General features: G+C 41.3%; 1 protein-coding gene across 1 annotated transcript in view; it reads right to left on the bottom strand.

Moving 5' to 3' along the window:
* Window positions 1-241: 241 nt before the first annotated feature.
* The window catches only part of Slc30a5 (solute carrier family 30 member 5), a 30,638-nt gene continuing 8,092 nt past the window's right edge, over window positions 242-22,787 (bottom strand). The window contains exons 4-16 of the mRNA XM_021179878.2: window positions 22,087-22,172; window positions 17,769-17,856; window positions 15,926-16,013; window positions 14,556-14,632; window positions 13,027-13,197; window positions 12,106-12,394; window positions 11,721-11,929; window positions 10,860-11,017; window positions 9,537-9,666; window positions 7,315-7,510; window positions 4,431-4,657; window positions 1,470-1,598; window positions 242-1,063 (exon numbers count right to left, since the gene is read on the bottom strand). Of these exons, the coding sequence (XP_021035537.1) occupies window positions 893-1,063; window positions 1,470-1,598; window positions 4,431-4,657; window positions 7,315-7,510; window positions 9,537-9,666; window positions 10,860-11,017; window positions 11,721-11,929; window positions 12,106-12,394; window positions 13,027-13,197; window positions 14,556-14,632; window positions 15,926-16,013; window positions 17,769-17,856; window positions 22,087-22,172 (2,019 nt within the window). The 3' untranslated portion in view covers window positions 242-892. The remainder of the gene's footprint in view (window positions 1,064-1,469; window positions 1,599-4,430; window positions 4,658-7,314; window positions 7,511-9,536; window positions 9,667-10,859; window positions 11,018-11,720; window positions 11,930-12,105; window positions 12,395-13,026; window positions 13,198-14,555; window positions 14,633-15,925; window positions 16,014-17,768; window positions 17,857-22,086; window positions 22,173-22,787) is intronic.

The following is a 22,787-nucleotide window of genomic DNA, read 5'->3' on the forward strand; positions in this document are numbered from 1 at the left end:
CTGGGATGCAGCCTGTGAGGGGCCCAGGATGCAGCCTGTGAGGGGCTCTGGGATGCAGCCTGTGAGGGGCCCAGGATGCAGCCTGTGAGGGGCTCTGGGATGCAGCCTGTGAGGGGTCCCGGGATGCAGCCTGTGAGGAGCCCTGGGCAAGAGATTCAATCTCAGAGGTGAAAGGTGACAGGGGGTAACATGATACAACTTAGTATTAGTTCTTTACTGTAATCAATTATTCATTTGCAAATACTACCAAAAATAAAAAAAATTTATTTAATGGAGTGGTTAAAATCTTGTAATACACCAAGAACTATATCATAGTTCTCTATTCTCTTTATCTCAAATCAGTGGTTGAATTTCTCCTGAATAGTTTACATTTCAAGTAGATATACAGCGTTTACTTAATGGACTTAAGTTATAATTAGAAATTAGTTTTATATACAGAAAATTCATAAATATAGAATTTTATTCTCATTTTGTCCTTCAGATATGCAAAAAATCGACTAAAAACTTCATCTGGGTCTTTGTAATAAACATGTAAATACATATTTACAGTGGGGATGCTTCCTGACTGAGAGTAAATGCACAGAAGAAATTTTGGTCTTCACCAGAATCCATCATTATGCGTCCATCCCTGAAGATGATGTGTATGGTTACATCATGTTTATTCCAATGCAAGATTCCTTTCAAGCACATAATTCAAACAGAGCGACAAACAATTTTCTTATTCAGTGAATGCTTCATTCTGCATCTCAATTTTCTTTTAAAAAAGACTCCTTAATCCAACAGTAGGGAGCTTAAAAAGTTTTTGTACAATTATGTGCAATTTTCACTCTGCTCTGACATTATCACCTCATCCGGCCTCCGCTGTTCGCTGTTCATGCCGCAGGGCTGCGTCTCACATGATGTAAGTGCCATCTTTGCAGTATTTCAGGGATTCCATCTGCTTCGTCATAGCCAGAACATCATGAAATCCAGTACTCAGGCCAGACATATGCTGAAAGTATGCCTCCTTTTCCACTTGTATGGTTAGGTTGTTTATTCCTGCATCTTTAAGGATCCCTGTAACCTGTTAAGACATTCAGAAAATTAAAGAATTTAGAATAACGTATTTAGTGCAGGTTTTCTTTTTTGAGACAGGGTCTTAAGACTGTAGGCTGTGCTGGGCAGTGGTGGCGCATGCCTTTAATCCCAGCACTTGGAAGGCAGAGGCAGGTGGATTTCTGAGTTCTAGGCCAGCCTGGTCTACAAAGTGAGTTCCGGGACAGCCAGGGCTATACAGAGAAACCCTGTCTTGAAAAAAACCAAAAACCAACCAACCAACCAAACAAAAAAAAACCCAAAAAAGACTGCAGGATGGCAATTCATACTGCTCTGAGTGCAGGGATTAAAGGCAAGCCCTGCTATGCCCAGCAAACTACTAAGCCATATGGTGTATAAAATTTTATACATGAATTATCACAAACAAGAATTACCTGCTGTACAATTCTCTGTTCCAGCACCTCAGATGTCACCTGTATATGAATTGTTCCTGCTACAATACTGGCAGAATGACGCCAAAAATGAGGGTCTCGGTATGATATTAATCCCTCAATTTTCTGTATCTGCAAAATAAGTGGGGAGGTGGTATAAGTGATTTTTATAAAGTATATGCAGATAATTTGGTCTATAAATCATTATAGTAAGGCCAGAGAAGAAAACACAGGATACAGACAGCTTGTAGTAACGTGTTTAAGACAAATAGAACATATTTCATTTATTCTGTTTCTTGAGCATATTTAATGAGCTGTAGCTTTCTTCATACTGACAAACATGCATACACACACAGTTACAGAAGTGACAGATTTAAAAGACACCCTCAGTTTTCAACACAACAGAATTGGCTAAATTATCAACTACAGGAACCTGGCTAAATAAGTGTAATATTATATTGCCACTAAAATGTATCATTTTTTCAATAGGATACTAAGAGGAAAAACCTTACCAAACAGCATTTTGTTATTTTAATTTCCAAAATATTTTTTTCTTTTATGTGTATGGATGTTTTGCCTGCATGTGTCTGTGCACTATTTGTGTGTCTGGTGTTCACAAGAGGCCGGAAGAGGGTGTTGGATCCTCTAGAACTGAGTTACATAGACTGTTATGATAGGAGCTGCCATGTGGGTGTTGGGAATCGAATGTGGGTTCCCTGAAGAACAGCCAGTGCTCTAATTGCTGAGCAACCTCTTTAAGCATTTTTATGTAGTAAAACAACTTAAAATGTGTTATAAAATTTCATCTGATTTTTCTTTTTTATATTTTGTTGTACTTCTCTGCAATGGGTTTATTTGTGATTATTATCTAAAGATCTATTTATTGTTATTTTATGTGTATGAGTATTTTTTCTTCATTTAAGTGTGTGTGTGTGTATGTATGTATGTATGTATGTATGTCTATCTTGTGTTCAGTGTTCATGAAGGTCAGAAGAGGTCACTGGATCCCCTGGAACTGGAGCTATAGACAACCAAGTTGCCATTGGGTGCTGGGAACTAAACCTGGGTCCTCTACAAGAGCACTTGTTGCTCTTAAATGCCACACCTGGTCTGTGTGAGGGGAATCCGAGGTGCTTGGTAGAAGACTCCAAGAGAAGCAGGCCAGTGTCTGTGCCCTCAGTCTACTCACACACACAGAACAGTGCACGGAATGCACTTTCATGCCCCTCCCAGGCATGGTAGAAAGAGTGAGTTTCCTGGATTTCAGATTACTCATGACCACTGGCTAGTGTTATTTGTTGATATGGCCCTAAGGAGAAACATTCGCATGTGTCTCCTAACCCCAACAGTATAAACTGTCTGATGCCTTAAATAAAGCTGCCTGTTGTGTGAGGCTTTGTTCACCTCATTCATTTTTAGGCTCCACTCTCCCACATGGTAGCACATGCCTGCAGTCCTGGGAAGCTGAGGAAGATTTGCTGCAAATCTGAAGCTATCCCAGGCTGCAGTGAGTACCAGGCCAAACAAAGTATACCTATCAAAAAAAAAAAAATCCCAGCACTTGGGAGGCAGAGACAGGTGGATTTCTGAGTTCGAGGCCAGCCTGGTCTACAGAGTGAGTTCCAGGACAGCCAGGGCTACACAGAGAAACCCTGTGAAAGGATATACTATTAGTTTTGTGTGCTAATTCTATAAGTTTATAATCACAAAACAGGAGTCTACTCATTGTTTATCGTTTACTTTGTTCCCAAGCACTTTTTCCTTTTTTATGGAACTGGAGTTAAAGACAGTTGTGAGCTGCCAGGTGTGTGCTCTTTACTACTGAGCCATCTTCCCAGCCCCTCAAGCACTTTTTCAAATAAGTTTTTTATGTGTGTCTCTGTGTGTATGTACAGAAGTTCCTTCCACCTTCTTTAAACCAGGATGTCTGGTGTGCAGCTTATAAATCAGGCTGTCCCAACCCAGAGACTGCAGGTGACGCTATCGTGCCTTCCTTCCATGTCTCCATGGGCTCTGGGGACTGAACTCAGATCCTCAGGCCTGTGAGGCAGGCACTCTACTGAGTATTGAGTCATTCCCTAGCTTCCTGTCTCTTCTCTTTGAGACAGGGTGGTGTAGCTCAGGACAGCTTTGAACTTTTTTTTTTTAAAAGATTTATTTATTTATATGTAAGTACACTGTAGCTGTCTTCAGACACTCCAGAAGAGAGAGTCAGATCTCGTTACGGATGGTTGTGAGCCACCATGTGGTTGCTGGGATTTGAACTCCGGACCTTCGGAAGAGCAGTCGGGTGCTCTTACCCANGATGGTTGTGAGCCACCATGTGGTTGCTGGGATTTGAACTCCGGACCTTCGGAAGAGCAGTCGGGTGCTCTTACCCACTGAGCCATCTCACCAGCCCCAGCTTTGAACTTCTGATCCTCCTCCTTCCACCTCTCAAGTGCCGGGAGCACATCTCCCATCACGCCCTGCTCACTTTTATTTTAAATAATACTGAAAAGAAACAAAAATAAAACAAAAAACCAAAGTTCTAAGCCCAATACCTGAAGTGAGGTTAGAAAGTCAGCATCTTTGTTATCAGCCTCTCCATGTCCTCAGCACCAGTCTGCGCACTGCTCCTTTCCTCTCCCTCTCCCTCCCACTCTTTCCGACTGACTCCCTCCGTTTCCAATAGCTCCAGTTGAATTAGAGCTTGTACATGTAGGCATGGACTCTACCGATCACTGCATTATGTCCTCAGCTCTAGTTATTTTCAGACAGTCTCACTAAAATTGCCTAGGCTGGCCTTAAATTCTGATCATCTTACAAAGCAATTGAGATTATAGGCTACTAAGTCTGGATCTATTTTATTTATGAAGTTAAATTGTATTTTATTAATTTATATCTTGCATACTACTTGTTAGATCAGTTCATTCAACTTTAAGTGCCGTTTTTCAAGGACAGCGTAGGTAGTGAGGAAATTACCTTTTCTAAAGCAATATGCAGTTCTTTTTCATGGTCAGGTGGTAGTCTCAGAAGTAGAACTTGACAGGCATCTTTAATCAGTGGGATCACACTGAGAAATATCAACACGGCAATAAAAAGAGAACACAGGGGATCAGCAATAAACCATCCAAACTGCTCTATAAGAACTGTGGACACAATCACGCCGATGCTGCCCAGTGTGTCTGCCAACACATGGAGAAATACACCTACAAATAAAACATGAGGGGCATGAGACATTCAAGTTGATCTGATTTAGCTCTTACCCATTCTAGCAGCATTGCTGGCTCCTATCAGTACCAGGCCCCTCTAGCAGCTGGCCCTTCACAGTGATGCAAACATGGTCGCTGTCAAGAACTCGAAAGTACAGACTGTGTAAGGATGCAGGCAACCGAGACAATGTGCTACGTTTAACACAGTAGACTTTGTCTCAGCCGGTGTCCTAAAAATCATGCTTGAAGCAAGTTTGTTTTGTTTTTCTCTCTTGCATGCATGGCCTTGCAAGAGTTCTACTACTGAGCCATGGACTGAGACTTTGAGTCAACTTTTTCTTATTTTTTTAAGAATAATTTTATTTATTGGCAGTCACAATGGCACACACCTTTAATCCCAGCACTTAGAGGACAAAGGCAATGCAGACCTCTGAGAATTCTAGGCTACCCAGAGCTGCATAGTAAGGTCCTGTCTCTAAAAATATGTGTGTACTTCAAGGCCAAATGTGCTACACAGCAAGATCTTGTCTTTAGATAGTTTAAAAAATCGAGTATTTTTAATAATCTTAGAAAGATCTTTTAGTAAATGATATAGTCAAATTTGTATTTGAAAAAAAATTTCTTTCTTTCTTCTTTCTCTTCCCCTTTTCCTTTTTTTCTTTTCCTCTTTCCTTCCTTCCTTCCTTCCTTCCTTCCTTCCTTCCTTCCTTCCTTCCTTCCTTCCTTCCTTGAAACAGGGTCTCTCTGTGTGGCCTTTGCTGTCCTGGACCTCACTTTGTAGAACAGGCTGGCCCCGAACTCAGAAATCCACCTGCCTCTGCCTCCTGAGTGCTAGGATTAAAGGCGTGTGCCACCACGCTCGGCTGAAAAAAAAAATTTTTCTTAAAGGTTATTATTTCTTACAAAAATTTTAAAGTAAATCAAAGTATTCTTTGGAAAAAACCTGTCTTTATTACTGTGTGTGCGTGGACCATGAGTGTGTCTGATATGCCTCAGTGCACATGTCGCAGTCAGAGCAATCTTGTGGAATTGGTCTCTGCCTCCCACCATCACATGAGCCCCTGTGACTATGGTCAGGCTTGCAGCACTGGTCGGCAGACCCTCTCCCGAGTCACTGTACAGCTCTCAGTTTTGACATTACCCAAATTACTAACATTAAACAATTGGTATAAATGACAAAAGAGTTTAATACAACCTAATTATTTTTATAATACAGCAAACATTCCCTCTTTTGTTGGTCATGAAAGTTTATTAATGTTCACTTAAGTATTTCCCTGGCAATCAAATTATTCTACTATGCATATAAAAAAAACCTATCCTTACAGCAATTGATTTAAATTTGTTTTTATGGTGCTGATAATCAAAGGCTGCATGTATGCTAGGCGACTGCTATATAACTAGATCCATCTCTAGCTCCTTCACTTTCTAAATGGCTCTTGTGGAGTGAACACAAGATCTGTCCTTCCTATTTCTTATGGTATAATACATGACCGTTGCCTACAGGCACAGTGTTGCATAGATTATGGGTCTTCAGAACTACTCATTAATGGGAACATTAGGCCCAGTGATCAATGACCGCCCTTCTCCTCTTCCTAGCTGCCATGCCATACTGAGCCTGAGTGTCATCATGTGTAAGTAGAGTCTTGAGACAACAGTGTCTCTGTGATGAACTTTCACTGAGGAGCGTCCTCAAGGCTTCCACTATGCTGCACTTTATAGAGTCCCTGCTTCCCTCTTCCTTCAGTGTTTTTTTTTTTTTTTTTTTTTTTTTTTGGTTTTTTCGAGACAGGGTTTCTCTGTATAGCCCGGGCTGTCCTGGAACTCACTTTGTAGACCAGGCTNTGTAGACCAGGCTGGCCTCGAACTCAGAAATCCGCCTGCCTCTGCCTCCCGAGTGCTGGGATTAAAGGCGTGCGCCACCACGCCCGGCTCCTTCAGTGTTAAGAGCCTTGGGCATACTAGGCAAGTACTGTTCACTGAGCTACAATCTTAGGCATCTTTTAAAAAAATCATGAGTACCAAAATGTTGGAACAGGGTGACCCGAGTTTCTTTAAAACATGGAACTGTTCTTGGAATGTGTTTTCATGCTCCTCCAAGGTGTAGTGGATAGGAGTGAGTTTACTTCAGATTAATCATTCCTGCTTGCTGCTATTATTCAACTAAATGTTTAAACTATCCTTTATATGCCTCTATGGTAAACCATGTTTTCCCACGTGCAGCTTGTCACTGTGATTGTATACAGCCTTTCCTTTTTTAAATATTTATTTTTATTTGATGTCATTGGTGTTTTGCCTGCATGTATGTTATGTGAAGGTGTCAGAGCACTGGAGCTGGAAGTTACAGACAGGTGTGAGCGCCATGTGGGTGCTGGGAATTGAACCCAGGTCCTCTGCAAGGGTAACCACAGGGCTCTCAGCCACTGAGCCATCTCTCCAGCTTCCATGTGGTCTTTCTTAACCCCCCAATTGGCTGATGCTCCAAACAGAGTTGATCACTGCGTGAGACTTTAGTATGCCTCATTACTAGCTCCATTTCCCCAGGTCCCACGGCCTCCAGAGCACTGACAGCACAAGGCCAATATTTAATGGAAACAAGCGAGCACCTCAGCTCAGGAGCCAGCTGAAAGGCAGCACAGTACTCCCCAAGGACTCACCCCTCATGTTCGCATTCATGCCTCCACCCGTGAAGCCGTGGCTGTGACCGTGATCATGGCCGTGTCCATGTGCATGGTGTGAATGGCCGTGATCAGAGTGGCAGTTTCCTTGAGAAGCGCCATGGCCATGGCTGTGGGCGTGGCTGAAGGCACAGATACCAATAAGGTTTACTATCAGCCCTCCGACGGAAACTGGCTAGCAAAAAGGAGAAAAGCAAAGCTTTAATTTTAAAGCTTAGAAAAAAAGGTGCTATTTAGAAGTTATTACATAGCTATATGTTTTTCTACTGTGACTTTAAAAACTATTCATAGTAAACTTCACTAAATTACCCAAATAAGTCTATAATGCTGAAAATGCGAATTGTAAAGTATTTTGGAAGGAACATTCTAACTTTCAGATACCAGAAAAAAATGGTACAAGGATTTGAACTTAAGTGATATAGAATGGCAAATCCTGGCTGGGCATGGCGATACATGCCTTTAATCCCAGCATCCAGGAAGCAGAGGCAGGTGGGTCTCTGTGAATTCCAGCGCTACCTAGTGAGACCCTGCTCAAAACAGACAGACAGGCACATCCTTGGTCCAACTGTACAACTTAACCAAATCTCCAAATTACTTTTAATTTGAGAATTAATTGTTTATTTTCCTACTATAGGTCAGTACTAGAGGGCTGGAGAGATGGCTCAGTCATTAAAAGCACTGGCCAGCTCTTCCAGAGGACCTAGGTTTAATTGCCACAATCTAAATGGTGGCTCACAACCATTTATAACTCCAGTTCCAGGGGACCCCATGCCCTCTCAGCCTCCGTGGCACTAGGTATGTTATGTTGTGTATATACACATGCAGGCAAAATGCCTTACACATACTTAAAAACCCAAGTGCCAGCATAAAAGACTTAATGATACACAACTCGGGGTCTTAAAGATACATCTTAGTGTGGAAGAATGACTGACTAAACAGCAACCTCAAGACAGGGCTGCTAAAAGGAGATACAGCAGGGATACTGACAGGAAGCACCTGGGAAGCTGTGGGGATGGGAGAGAAGAGTGACTGTTAGGGCAAGTTTCCCATCAGAACAAACACAAGCAAACCTCCAAGGGCTCATAAGGGCAGAGTGAAGGAAATGACACCCACAGGGCTGGGGACAGGAACAACTAAAGGTTGTTATAATACTTATATAACCTACTGTGGGAGGGAAGCCTGTACAGTTTTATATTCTTCTCTGATTTTATCTTTAACAATGTACAAATGCCCTCAGTTATTTAAAAATATAACTTTGAAAATAATTAAGTCATAAAGGAACCTGTATGTTTTATAAGATATAATATAACCTTATATTTGTCTAAGATCTTTGAGAAAAGGATTAATTTCTTTTTCTTTCTTTTTTAGTTTTCTCGAGACAGGGTTTCTCTGTGTAGCCCTGGCTTTCCCGGAACTCACTCTGTAGACCAGGCTGGCCTCGAACTCAGAAATCCGCCTGCCTCTGCCTCCCAAGTGCTGGGACTAAAGGTGTGCGCCACCACGCCCAGCAAGGATTAATTTCTAAGAGTCTGCAGTAACAATGTAAATATTGTAGTCTTTGTTTATTGTTGAGCATAAGTTTTAAGATCTCACTGTGTGCCTGAAGCTATGGATGGTACACATTGCCACATCTGCAGTGTTAGTTCTACATCCACACACCTGTGTTAAAGTACAAGTCAGGCCTAGAGACTAAGAGCAGCAGTAATGGAATAGACCCACTGCAACAATGCAATGCACCAAAAAAGCCAGAGTTCTTCTGACCATCTCCAAAGTGCTGGGATTAAAGGTATGTATGCAATCACTTAAAACCTCAAATTTAGAGCTGGGCGTGGTGGTGCACGCCTTTAGTCCCAGCACTTGGGAGGCAGAGGCAGGCGGATTTCTGAGTTCGAGGCCAGCCTGGTCTACAAAGTGAGTTCCAGGACAGCCAGGGCTATACAGAGAAACCCTGTCTCAAAAAAAACCAAACCCCCCCCCCAAAACCTCAAATTTATTTAATGGAGTTTTCATTTAATAGACCATGATAAAATAGTTACCAAAACCACAGAAAGTGAAACAGTACATAAAGGAGACAGTGCACTAAGAATGAAGTTATGCTGATGTAAACAAAATTAAAACTCTACTCTATCATAACTAGCTAACCTTGTTAAGGAAAAGCCGTGCAAGTAGGTGGAAGCTTAAACAGGAGAAGGAAGACTTACTGTCAGCATGTTTGTGTCTAGTTCCGGAGGATCGATCAGTCTAGCCACCGATTCCATAAATACAAAAAACGCTATCACGATCAGAAAAAGCCCATTAATAAAGCCAGAGAGAATCTCTATTCGGCCATACCTAAAAACACATAGTATTTTTTAGAAAAGAAAAGACAAATATTTTAAAAATATAAACATTATAAACGTATAATAAAAAGTGAGGAAACAAGCCCAGCTTTTTATACTAAGTAAATACTGTAAAATTATCAAAATTTAAAATGCTAATAATAGTAATATTAAAAATAGTATTAAACATTGTAAAATTTTATATATACAAAATCCTTATTTATGCCCTTCTTACAATAAGCCTTACCTAACTTTTTAGCAACTGTTTCTCTCTAAACCTCTAATATGTACTGTATCTTTCAGGGCACACAGATTTTTGTCTGTACCAAAACTATTTGTATATTTGGTTCATTCACCTTTCAAAATATAAACAATTAGGTCTGGAGAGATGGGCCAGAAGTTATGAGCGATTGTTGTTTTGCAGGGCACCTATGGACTCAAGGATCTGATGGCCTCTTCTGGCCTCTGTGGGCACTTGGCATGCATATGGTATACACACACACACACACACACACACACACACACACACACACACAGAGTGCAGCTAAACACTCAACATACAAAACAAAACAGAAGCCACACAAGATTTCCAAAATATAAACAATCAATTACGGGTGGATTTATTAGAGTACATCTTACTATAATTATTATAACATTTATTGAATTACTGACAATAATGGGAGGATGTTTTCATATATACTCACTTCAAATTTTGAATACTTTTAACAAGGATAATAGCTATGGATATTTCATGACCCCAAAGAAACATGGTGAACAAAAATGCACACATTTTTGGTGGTAATTTTTTCTTTTTGCCTTTTTTTTTTAATTTTATTTCATTTATATGAGTACACTGTAGCTGTCTTCAGACACACCAGAAGAGTGCATCAGATCCCATTACAGATGGTTGTGAGCCACCCTGTGGTTGCTGGGAGTTGAACTCAGGACCTCTGGAAGAGCAGTCAGTGCTCTTAACCACTGAGCCATCTCTCCAGCCCCCTTCTTTTTGCCTCTTAACAGATGTGTTAGGAAGAATAATCCTGAGCTATTGCCATTTAGTATTAATCAAGTGTGTAGCTCATATTCCCTATCAACTTCAACTGAAGCGAAGATTTGAAATTATCTGTATTGGAAGTACTACAGTTCTGTTTCTGAAGATGGACTCTGCACTGGAATAAAGAAACGGTGCCCTGATAGCATACCTACCCATAGGAGAAAATCCGGGTGGCTTTCCAGCGGCTCATCAGGGCAGCAAACAGTCCCATGACCAAAGCCGAGCAGTCAAAGAGCATGTGAAATCCGTCTGAGATCAGGCCCAGACTGTTGGTTAGCACGCCATAGAACAACTCCACAAAGGTAAAAAGCTGAAAAGAAAAGAGGGTTAACAGATTATGGGAGGAGCACATCACTGCAGAGTATTAGATTTTAATCATAACAATTTTTTTTTAAGATTTATTTATTTTTATTATATGTAAGTACACTGCAGCTGTCTTCAGACACTCCAGAAGAGGGCGCCAGATCTCGTTACAGATGGTTGTGAGCCACCATGTGGTTCCTGGGATTTGAACCTCGGACCTTCGGAAGAGCAGTTGGGTGCTCTTACCCACTGAGCCATCTCACCAGCCCCTAATCATAACAATTTAACCTCTACCCAAACCTTCTTTGAAGATGTGCTTAAAACTTTAATGCTGGAAACTGTATTTCATATAGATTTTAAGTAAGCAAGCTAGCCAGATATAGGCATTTTACACACTAAAAGGCAGTTGTTTGATTTGTATGTCTGTAGAAATCAACAGAAGAGGCTCTAAAATGTCAGCATCAGTGGTATATATTGACATCCTATTACGAGGTAGCTCTGCCTCTTACAAGCTACTACTGTAGTAGTGATTTAACACAGAATTTCTACAATACTATAAAGATTGTTTGCCTTGTTTGAATAGGATCATTGTTACCAATTAGAGAAAAATGTAAACTTAGCAGAAACTTCCAAAGTAATAAAATTACACATCCTCTCAAAATAAAAACACCGTGCTTTAAAAATATTGCACTGATATTTAAAAATCTTACCAGATTCAAGCACAAGAAGTAAAAGATCTGCCTGGAGTCGCTCTCCTCAAGAATCTGTTTTAGTGAGTCCTTAATAAACCTAGGCACCGACGGAGAGCTGTGCTGAAAAGCGTCACCCATGAAGTGATAGAGTGGTGCTCCTTCAGGAGAATATCCAATAAGGGTACCTTTCTGTCCTCTCTTAGAGGGAGATGATAGGATGTTGGCCGCTACAAAGAGAAAAGAGAGAATAGTATGCATGTTTTGAACGTTTAAGCCATCAACACGGTCACTTTCTAAATTGAGTACTAAATTGTAAGTGCTCAACAATTTCTAAACTGAAGACTTAAACATCAGAAACAATAAAAGTAGATTAATGAAAATAAAAATTCAGGCAAATGCTTACACAAAATGAAGAACACAGCGCTCACTACCACTCCTCCAGACAGGACGTGCTCTGTGCTCTCCTGGTGTGCTGCTCTGTTCATAGCCCGGAGTTGGTCTGTTATTGGGTGTGTCCAGAAATTTCCAAACAGGAGGGCACTAATAAAAATGGGAAAGGACCCATAGCGGGCACATTTGGACACGTCCATTTTGACTGAACAAACAGAATCCATATAGAAATCCAGGATCATGACAAAAAAGATGACTGTGGTGAAAGGCATGATGAGAGAGAACCAAGACTCAACCTTACTCTAGAAGAGAAAAACACAAACACCACAACCCACAATCAGTGTTCTACGGAGACAAAGCTCATCAGCGTATACACAAACAGAAATACTCAGGCTCAGTATGAGTCACAAAATGCCAGCATGTAAGAGTCACAAAATAGTGGTATATTTTCCCAGGGTTCTCCAGGGTATTAGCAACAAATCCCCACTGTTGCTGAATTTTATAAATAATAAGTAGCCAAAATCTCTGAGTTTAAGATTAACTGAGTTTTCTTCACAGGTGCCTTTGGACCATAAGAATGTGAAACCTGAAATGCAAATGTAAGAGTATTTGACTTACACTTTTATAAACAATTAAAATTAACTCCAATGGGGTGGGGGGAAACTAAAGAAAAAGCAAGGATAATTTAAGCCATTGTCAGTCTTAGATTAAAAAAAATTGGAACTAAGCCAAGTGGTGGTGGCGGCACATGCCTTTAGTCCTAGCACTTGGGAGGCAGAGGTTGGGGCCACCCTGGTCTATGGAGCAAATTACAGGACAGCCAAGGCTGTACACAGAGAAACCCTGTCCCACAAAGCCAGAAAAAAAATTCTAAATAGAAATTTCTTTCCAATAGTAACTCACTTTACTTGTTACCAACAACTCTCAGCCTTACCTCAGTCGTCACAGAAAGAACAATCACCCACGGGCACAGGAGAAACACAGAAACAAGCTGGGATAAGGCCTGAAGGCGCTTAGCTCCACCAACATCTATAGAGAGCTTTCTGGAAGCCGTATGAAAACCAACTTTACAACATAAAGCCAGCACCAGCAAGAGCACTCCACCCTATGAGTGAAACGACAAAAGTCTCATTAAAACCACACATACCGTCATGTTCATCTCCCTACAGATTTACGTTATTTAAAAATTCTGAGACGAGCCTCACTATGCAGCCACAGCTGGCTTAGAACTTGCTGTGAAGCCCAGGGTGACCTCAAACTCAAGAGATCTGTCTGCCTTTCTCTGCTTCCTAATATGGAGGACTGAATCAAGGACCCTGTACATGCTAGGCAGGCACTCTACCCACTGGTCTACATTCCTTGCACTGTGTGTGTGTGTGTATAAAATGAGTCTTTGCATGTGTGAGCACAAGTGTAAGTGCACACACTGGAGGCCAGAAGAGGCCAGAGACCTCCTGTAACCGGAGTTACCGATGGTTTTCAGGTGCTGGGAACAGGTCCTTTGTAAGACCAGTAAGCACTCTTAACCACTGAGCCATAGCTTCAGCCGCCAATGTTCAATTCTTGAATATGTATCTGAAGCAATGGAACTATTTCCCCAGCCCCCTTCCCATACCCTCAATTATTTAATTATGTAAATGACAGGCAGCATTTTGTATTTAGTAGAAACCTTAGCATCATAACTTTATAGTGCTAAGGATCTGTGCTGGTCCTTTGCCCAGGATAGGCAAACACTCCTATCACTGAGCTATACACTCTGTACTTGGTAGGGCTGAGAAACAATTATACTCTGATAAATTTTCATGTTTTAAAAGTGTTATGTGAGCTGGGCGTGGTGGCACACACCTTTAATTCCAGCACTTGGAAGGCAGAGGCAGGTGGATTTCGGAGTTTGAGGTCAGCCTGGTCTACAAAGTGAGTTCCAGGACAGCCAGGGCTACACAGAGAAACCCTGTCTCGAAAAACCAAAAAAAAAAAAAAAGTATTATGTGCACGATGTTTTGCCTACGTGTATGTCTGTATACCACCTGCATGCCTGGTGCACTGGTTCCCCTGGGACTGGAGTGACAGATGGTTGTGAGCTGCCATGTGGGTGCAGGGGATCAAACAAGTCCTGTGGAGAACAGCAAGAGCTCTTAACGGCTGAGCCATCTCTTCAGCCCTGAGATAAGTTAGTTTAAATATAGTTTTTGGACAGTATTGATGATGTAGCCCAGGCTAGCCTGGAATTAGCGATCCTCTTGTCTCCTCAGTGCTAGGAGTAACAGCATGTGCTAGGTATAAACGAGATTTAGGAATTATAGACTCCACTGTGATGCAGGCTTAGAGGTAAAGGTAGGAGGACCATCTATCACTGGCTACGCATCAGGTTCTCGCCAGCCTGGCTACACGAGGTCCTGTTCCTCACTCCCAAGTTACAGCTGCTGTGACCTTCCAATCACATTTGCAACAAAACGAACGTACCTTGTGATCTGCCACCCCTAAGAAGGCAATGGCTGTATAGAGCATGTGAGTCAGAGCACTATCGTGATGTCCTTCCGCTGAGGAAACTCGAGTAAAGGAGAATACTTCAAGTCCCAACCCCCAAAGCCAAGTTCCATGGAAATTCTGCTACTTTGTTTTGTTTTGAAGACAAATTAGTCTGGGTATGGCAAATTCAACTATCCTTAGTAACATATTACTCTTGAAATCAAAACAATTTAATTCTAAAAATATAATTTGGGGCTGGAGAGATGGCTCAGTGGTTAAGAGCACTGACTGCTCTACCAGAGGTCCAGAGTTCAATTCCCAGCAACCACATGGTGGCTCATAGCCATCTGTAATGAGATCTGATGCCCTCTTCTGGTGTATCTGAAGACAGCTACAATGTACTTATATATAATAAATAAATCTTTAAAAAAAATAAAAAATAAAAAAAAATAAAAATATAATTTATAAGTTGGAATGGTCTATAGTTCTTTCATTTTTTTTGTCCTTTTCCCCCTGTTGGCTTTTGAGCCAGAGCCTTAAAACACAGCCAAAACGACTCTTGAACTCTAGACTGGCCTCCCATGCAATGGGCTATAAGAGTATACTAGGAGGCCTGGCTTCTATGAGTACTGTTGTCTCCACCTATGACAGCGCTTGAGGTGGTGAAAACATTTGGTTCTTAGCCTACAGGATACACGTGCAGGCACAGCATCTCCTTGGTCTAGTCATGTCCCACAGAACCTAGGCTGCATCTTCAGTCTTGGACTTGCCGTCTTTACAGAGCAGACCACACAGGCCCCAGCAAATTGAGCAGCCAACAGGAGGGTGTGTCCAGAGTACATGGATCAGAAGCAACCTGGAGCTCATCTCAGTATAACAAAGTAAACTTATACAGTAAACTGCTATCAGCTTACTGATAAACTTCAGGATGCTAAGTATCAGTATTCAGAAGGAAACTGGTCCTCTGAGGACTGCAGAATAGACAAAGGTGCACGACTGGGAAAAATCAGGGTGGTCACGGAGTAGAGTACAAATACTTGACTACAAGTTGAGTTCATGGGGGTAGCCCAAGCTGGCAAGAGTACTTAGGTAAAAACTAGGACAAGGGATTTAAATGTTTTGTTGTCTTCTAGCATCAGAACATTCTAAAATATGAGCACTGTAGAGGACAGTGAGTATATTCTAAATATTCAACTTGGAATGAATTTACTCTTTATCTGAATCATGATTAAGTATGTTAACATGAATCTATGGAAGTGACGCTTGTGTCTGTTGAGTTAAATTTCTTTCCACCATTTCTCATTCAGCCAGCTTCTATTTTTCTCCTAGACTTTAGGGAACTCCAGTGTGGTGCAAAAGGATACGGTGTTCAGCCATCTTTGCCATGAGATCATCATTGTCGAAAAGCAGTAAACAGATCACAGCAATAATGAAAAAAGCAGCCCCTCTTGTCTGGAAGAGAAGAGAGAATCGACGTTGTGCTCTGTAACTGCAAAGGTTAAGTCCTAGCATAACACACAAACCCAGCAAAGTGGTTTTCCCTTTTCTTTTTCAACAGGACCTCATTAGGTAGCCTAGGCTGGCCTTGCATTGACAATCCAGAGTGCTAGGAGCACAGGCATGTTACCACCAAGCATGGCTTGAGAGGGGCATAAAAACAAAACCAAACAAAAAACCAAAAAACCAAAACAAAACAAAAAAAACCAAACCAAACAAAAAAACCCATATCAATATTAAATGAAAAATGACAGCTAACATTATCATGTTCATATAGGTTTGTAGTATAACAAATAGTAAGCCACAGAGATAAATTCTTCAGATTATTTTAAGAGCAGTTAAGACATATAATGTTAGCAATGTATTTCCTTCTAAATGTGAGTAGGCATATTAATATCAACAAAGCATTAGGGGTTATAGAGATAAGCATCTTAATTTTGGCTGAAAAGCCCTCTGTAGCTAAGAAACAATCAATAACTGGTAGAACTGTATTGTATTTGGTAACATTAGGAAACAGAGAATAGTCTAGCTTGTCTTTCTCTAGGGAACTAGGTCCCTGAAGCCATGCTGAGAATATTAAGTCATTCCTAAGACAGCGAACTGTGTATGTGTGTTGCAGATGTGTATGTGTGCAAGCATGAGGAAGCCAGAGGAAGACACCTGGTAATTTCTATTGCCCTCCACTTTTTTTTTTTAATTTTGTTTTTTAACTATGTGTATGTGTGTGTATTGTACATGTACATGTATGACAGAGATCAGAAGAGGATGTCAGATCCCCAGGAGTTTGAGTTACATGCAGTTGTGACCCACCCACAGGGGTTGCTGGAAACTAAACTCAAGTCCTCTTGACTACCGAGCAATCTTCGTTCCTCCACCCTTCCTTTTGAGATAGGGTCTCAGTCAACCAGAAGTTGGCTGTTTGCAGTAGGCAGGCTCACCAGCCCGCCCCAGAAGCTGCCTCTCTCTATCACACAACGCTGGAGGTAGGCACACACATCCAGGCCTGGTTTCTCCATGGGTGCTGGGACCTGAGCTCAGGCCCTCCTGCCTTCACAGCAAGCGCTCTTACTCACTGGGCCATACCTCCAGTGCCCTGATAAACTTCTTAAGTTCTTATCCCTATTCCCAGCAGGGATAGGATTTGGACAAAGAAAGTTACAGAGAAAATGCATAAGCTTAGATTATATAAATATTCTAGAATGTTAGGTATAAAAACCTCATATATCCTTATTATAATTTGATATTTGTGAATTTACAAGTATTTCCTACGTAATATTTATGCTTACCTGTACTATTTCATATATTTATATGTAATATCATGCATACTTTGCAATGGAACGATAATACTCTGAGTAAATAAAAATTTCAAATGAAAACAGCAAACTAGTCTATTCATTATATGATAATCATTACACCTGATAAAGTCGTAGTGTGGTGGGCACGTGACAAAAGGCAATAGCTAATAGCACTGGTTATACCAATATCAACTTAAGTTTCCTTTGCAAAAAACTGGGTGGAAAAAAACATCTTTGTACTAATTTTACAACATCCTATGACTCTATAATCATGTGAAGATGAAATGAAAATAGAAAAATGTTTTTGTAAGACAAATGTTAAGCTAGCATGAATCTCTTCATCATCACGAATGGTTATGAATAGTGTTTAGTGCCTGGCTTTCACTTGCTCTGTAACAACGGTGGAAAAGCCTACCTTTGCTGGTCCTCCTCCAGAGCTAGTGAACAGAACACTGAGCAGAGAGATTACGACAATGTCACTGTGCTCAAACAGCAGCAAGGTCCTAGGAAAATAAAAGACATTCAGGAAATGTATCTGACCTTCCTCAGGAAGATGGATCCAGTTAAGAGTATGAGGAAAGCAAACCCCTTAGTTTCACAAAACCTGAGAAAAATAAATAAGGATAATTCCTTGGAGAACATTTTGGTATTGGCTGCCTTAGAAAGAATGAGGCTAGGAATACCTGAAAAGAACAATCTTCAATCTTAGAATTTATTATTAAAAAATAAATCATATTTTGAAATGTTTTTAATCACCTTTTTGATAAAAAACCAAAACCGGTATTTACTGTGTCACAGTTTGTCAGGGAGGACAGAGGGAACTTTCAGGAATCAGTTTTCTCCAGGATGTTAGGCCTGCATAACACGTGCCTTTCCTCTCTGAGCCATCCTGCTGGCCTAGAATTCTGTGAGAGTATACATGTGATGTGCACAAATGTGCAAGGGTGCACAAAGGCTAGAGGTTGACCTTGTGTGTGTGTGTGTGTGTGTGTGTGTGTGTGTGTGTGTGTGTGTGATCTGAGGCAGGGTTTCTCGGTGTAGTCTGGCCTCCGAGTGCTGGGATTAAAGGCATGTATCAGTACCGCCCAGCCAACTACACTATTTTTTAATTGCTCTCCAAATAATTTTTTAAAACAGGGCCTCTCACTTAACCTAGAGCTTTCTTTTTCAGCTAGCCTGGCTGTAGTAAGTCCCAGGAATGCCTGTCCTGAGCTCCCCAGCATGGGCTTGTAGGCTGCCAGGCTTGACTTTGCTGCAGGTGTCTCAGCAAACTCAGGTGCCCATAGCTCTGCAGCAAGCATTTCCTTACTAAGCCAAGGCCCCAGTCCTTTAGATTTCTCGTGGGTATTAGCAAAGACTTTGTTAGTTTGTTGCTGGGGCTGGATGATAGTCCAATGAGTAACAACACTTGCTGCTCTTGCAGAGGACCCAGCTTTGGTTCTCAGAACCACAACTCCGCAACTTCAGTTTCAGGGCATGCTGTACCCTCTTCTGGTGTCTGCACACCCTAGGCACATACATGCAGCCAAACACTCACATAACATAATTAAATACATCTAAAACAATAGTAAAGCGCCTATTAAAGTTTTTGTTTTTGAGAAGAACTTAGTACATTGCCCAGGCTAGCCTCAAACTCCTAGGAAAAAGTGATTTTCTTGTCTCAGCCTTCTAATTAGTTGAAGCTACCAGTCCATAGCCCACTCTACCTAGCTCTGAAGTAAAAACTTTGAAAGAATGAATTTTAAGGTAAGTGAATTATTATTATTATTATTTTCCTATACAGAGTTTCACTATTAGCCTTGCCTGTTCTGGAACTATCTATCTCTCTCTCTGTTTTTTTTTTTTTTTTGAGACAGGGTTTCTCTGTATAGCGCTGGCTGTCCTGGAACTCCCTCTGTAGACCAGGCTGGCCTCGAACTCAGAAATTTGCCTGCCTCTGCCTCCCAAGTGCTGGGATTAAAGGCGTGTGCCATCACCACCTGGTGAATTATTCTTCTTAAAATATATTTGTGTTAGGGCTGGAGAGATGTCTCAGTGGTTCAAGTAGCTTACTGCTTATAGAGGACATGGTTTGGTTCCAAGCACCCACATAAGAGTGCACAGCCCATCCCATAATCAGCTTCTAAACGCTGACACCATTGCATACACTAGCAAGATTTTGCTGAAAGGACCCAAATATAGCTGTCTCTTGTGAGACGATGCCGGGGCCTAGCAAACACAGGAGTGGATGTTCACAGTCAGCTATTGGATGTATCACAGGGCTCCCAATGGAGAAGCTAGAGAAAGTACCCAAGGAGCTAAAGGGATCTGCAACCCTATTGTTGGAACAACATGATGTACTAACCAGAACCCCGGAGCTCTTGTCTCTAGCTGCATATGTATCGAAAGATGGCCTAGTCGGCCATCAATGGAAAGAGAGGCCCATTGGACTTGCAAACTTTATATGCCCCAATATAGGGGAATGCCAGGGCCAAAAGAATGGGAATGGGTGGGTAGGGAAGTGGGGGGCGCTATGGGGACTTTTGGGATAGCATTGGAAATGTAATTGAGGAAAATATGTAATAAAAATATTAAAAATCAAAAAAAAAAAAAAAAAAAAGAGNGCACAGCCACCTGGAACTGCAGTTTCAGTGTATCTGACTCTCTTGACTTCTTCCTGCTCCCATACATGCAGTGCGCTTACACATTCTCAGGTGTATACACTTATACCTACAGTAAAAATAAATAGGGGCTAGAAAGGCGGTTCAGCAGTCATGGCCAGGTGCTGCTCTCTCAAGGCCTCACAATCAGCTCCTAGCACTCATGTCAAGCAGTCCCAGAGGAAGCCTCGTCAGGCCTCCATGGGCACCCACATAAAGAAAAGTAAAAAATAAATGTAAAGCATTCGTGTTTATATTTACTATATTTAATGAAGTCTTTTATGTGGAATTGTTTGGCTAGTCTGGCTTTCACAGAAAGTTCCAGGTTGGTCAGCGAGAACTACACAGTGAGACCCTGTCTAAAGAAAGAAAGACGGCGAGCCTGGAGAGCCTGACTCAAATAGGAAAGTGGCTGGAGAGATGCAGTTCAGTGTGAGGCCCTACATTCAATCTCCAGGACAGGGTTTGAATCAAACACCAAAGACCCCAAACCAACAACAAGGAGTCTTAGAGATCTAAATATTAACCCATTTCCAGCTCTCTGTTAAGTATGTCATTTTCTTCTTTGCCCAGGTCTGTAATGAAAGAGCAGTGATTATAAATTTAATTTTTATCATATTTAGAAGGTTCTAACTAAGAAATTAATTTATCAACATGGCAATACTAACCTAAAGTAAGACAGACTACAAAACATCATTGTGCTCAGTTCTGAAGTACACACTTTAAAGTGTACCATGGGTTTAGTAAAAGATGGAGAAGAGCTGGTGAGATGGCTCAGCAGTTAAGAGCACTGACTGCTCTTCCAGAGGTCCTGAGTTCAATTCCCAGCAACCACATGGTGGCTCACAACCATCTGTTATTGGATCCAGTGCCCTCTTCTGGTGTGTCAGCGACAGGATGCTCATATATATTAAATAAATCTAAAAAAAACAAAAAAAACAAAAAAACAAAAAAAACAATGGAGGAAGGCAGTATGGGCAGTGGTAAGGAGTATAAGGCAGCAGGAGATGACTAAATCTATGAACAACATAATTTCACGAGTAAGAAAATTAAAACACAGTGGCTGATAACACTCACTTATGAACAAGCTTAAACTCAACAGGTTCCATGAAGTTGAGAAACTCAACCAACCTTCCCATTCCTCTAGGGTGTAGCTGCTATACACTGTATCTGAAAAGCCAGGCAAGTAAGCCAAAGTAATTCCAGCCCACAGGGTACTTCGCTGGCTTCCAGAAGGCCCTCTCCTCCCCCATCCTCTACTGTAATGGAGAGTCTTTACAACTTCTTTCATTCCAGCCCCTACGTCTTGCCTTCATCCTCTCCCTAACCAAAGGCTAGGGCAAGGCAGTACCTCTTTAACACCTTTTAGAGACCGGAAAAAAAATCTTAAAAGCCAGGAGTGGTGGTACACATGTGTAATCCCAGCACTAGCGAGACACATGCAAGCAGATCTGTAGGTCAACAGAGTGAGTTCCAGGACAGCAAATGTTGCAGAGAAACCCTGTCTCAAAAAAAAAAAAAAAAAAAAAAAAAAAAAAAAAAAAAAAGCCTTACGGGGAGTTGCACGTTTCAGTGTTTACTAAGTTATTTTTCAGCATTTCCTCCTTGAACTGGCCCCACATGCAGAGAGACATTCTCTACACAGACCTGAGAGAAACAAAGGAGAGTGGCCAGCTTCACTCTCTGACCTCGAGTCGGCCGAGTGCACTTGCGGGGCTAAGAGGAAAACCATGGCACCTGTTGAGACGGCTCATCTTTATTGGTTTGTTTCACTTCCCATTTCAGACATTTTAGCTTCTCCATCTGAAACTTTTTGGATTCTAGCCAATAAAATATCTGTGATATTAACACAAATATCAATGGTATTCACCCAAGAACTACTTGTCGGCTTTTCTATGTTGAAATGTATTCAACGCTACAGAAGTGACACAGACAGTTGTGCACGAAAATCTCTGACATAAAATATGGAACAAGAAACCTGCAAGCCCTCTCATCTCCACGTGTGCACATAACACATACTAAGACACAGAACAGATTCACGTCAAATGAAGAGGTGTGAACAAATAGTGAAGATACATACATATTTGTATTTACCTTAGTGGTCCACAAAGAGTAAGGCCAAAAAACCATAAAAGTGATATGATACATCCAGCAACTGCATGTTTAAATATTTTGATCCACTATAAATAGAAACAACAACAAAAAACTTCAGTCATATCCATTTACTAGTAAGTATTTCCTAATAAATAAAACCTACAAGGAGGCAGCACGGTGGAGCATGCCGCTGAGCCCCACACCAGGAGACAGAGGCAGGCAGACCTCTGGGATTTCAGGCCTACCTAGTCTACAGTGAGTTCCAGGTTGCTCAGGCCTAACACATCAAGACACTGTCTTAAAAGAAACCAAACAATGCCCAGAAGGAAATATGATAACTATGTAACCATTTTAAAGGTTAAATAATCACATATTTAACATTAAATATCTGCCTATCCACATTCCCTTCCACTATATATCATTTGTTGCTAGGTTTTTGAGACAGTCTGACTATGTAGCTTTGTATACTCAGAGACCCACCAGTCTCTACTTTCTGAGTGCTGGAATTAAAGACATACACCACCATGCCTGGCTGTTTGCTCAAATCTTTTTCCAATGCAGTATAATTTTCCATTTTTTCACTAGTTTTCTAGCCATAATTAATGATTTAGTCTTTTAAAAATCTTGTCCATAGCCGGGCGTGGTGGTGCACGCCTTTAATCCCAGCACTCGGGAGGCAGAGGCAGGTGGATTTCTGAGTT

The sequence above is a fragment of the Mus caroli genome, chromosome 13 (genome assembly GCF_900094665.2).
Source record: "Mus caroli chromosome 13, CAROLI_EIJ_v1.1, whole genome shotgun sequence".
Classification (NCBI taxonomy): Eukaryota; Metazoa; Chordata; class Mammalia; order Rodentia; family Muridae; genus Mus; species Mus caroli.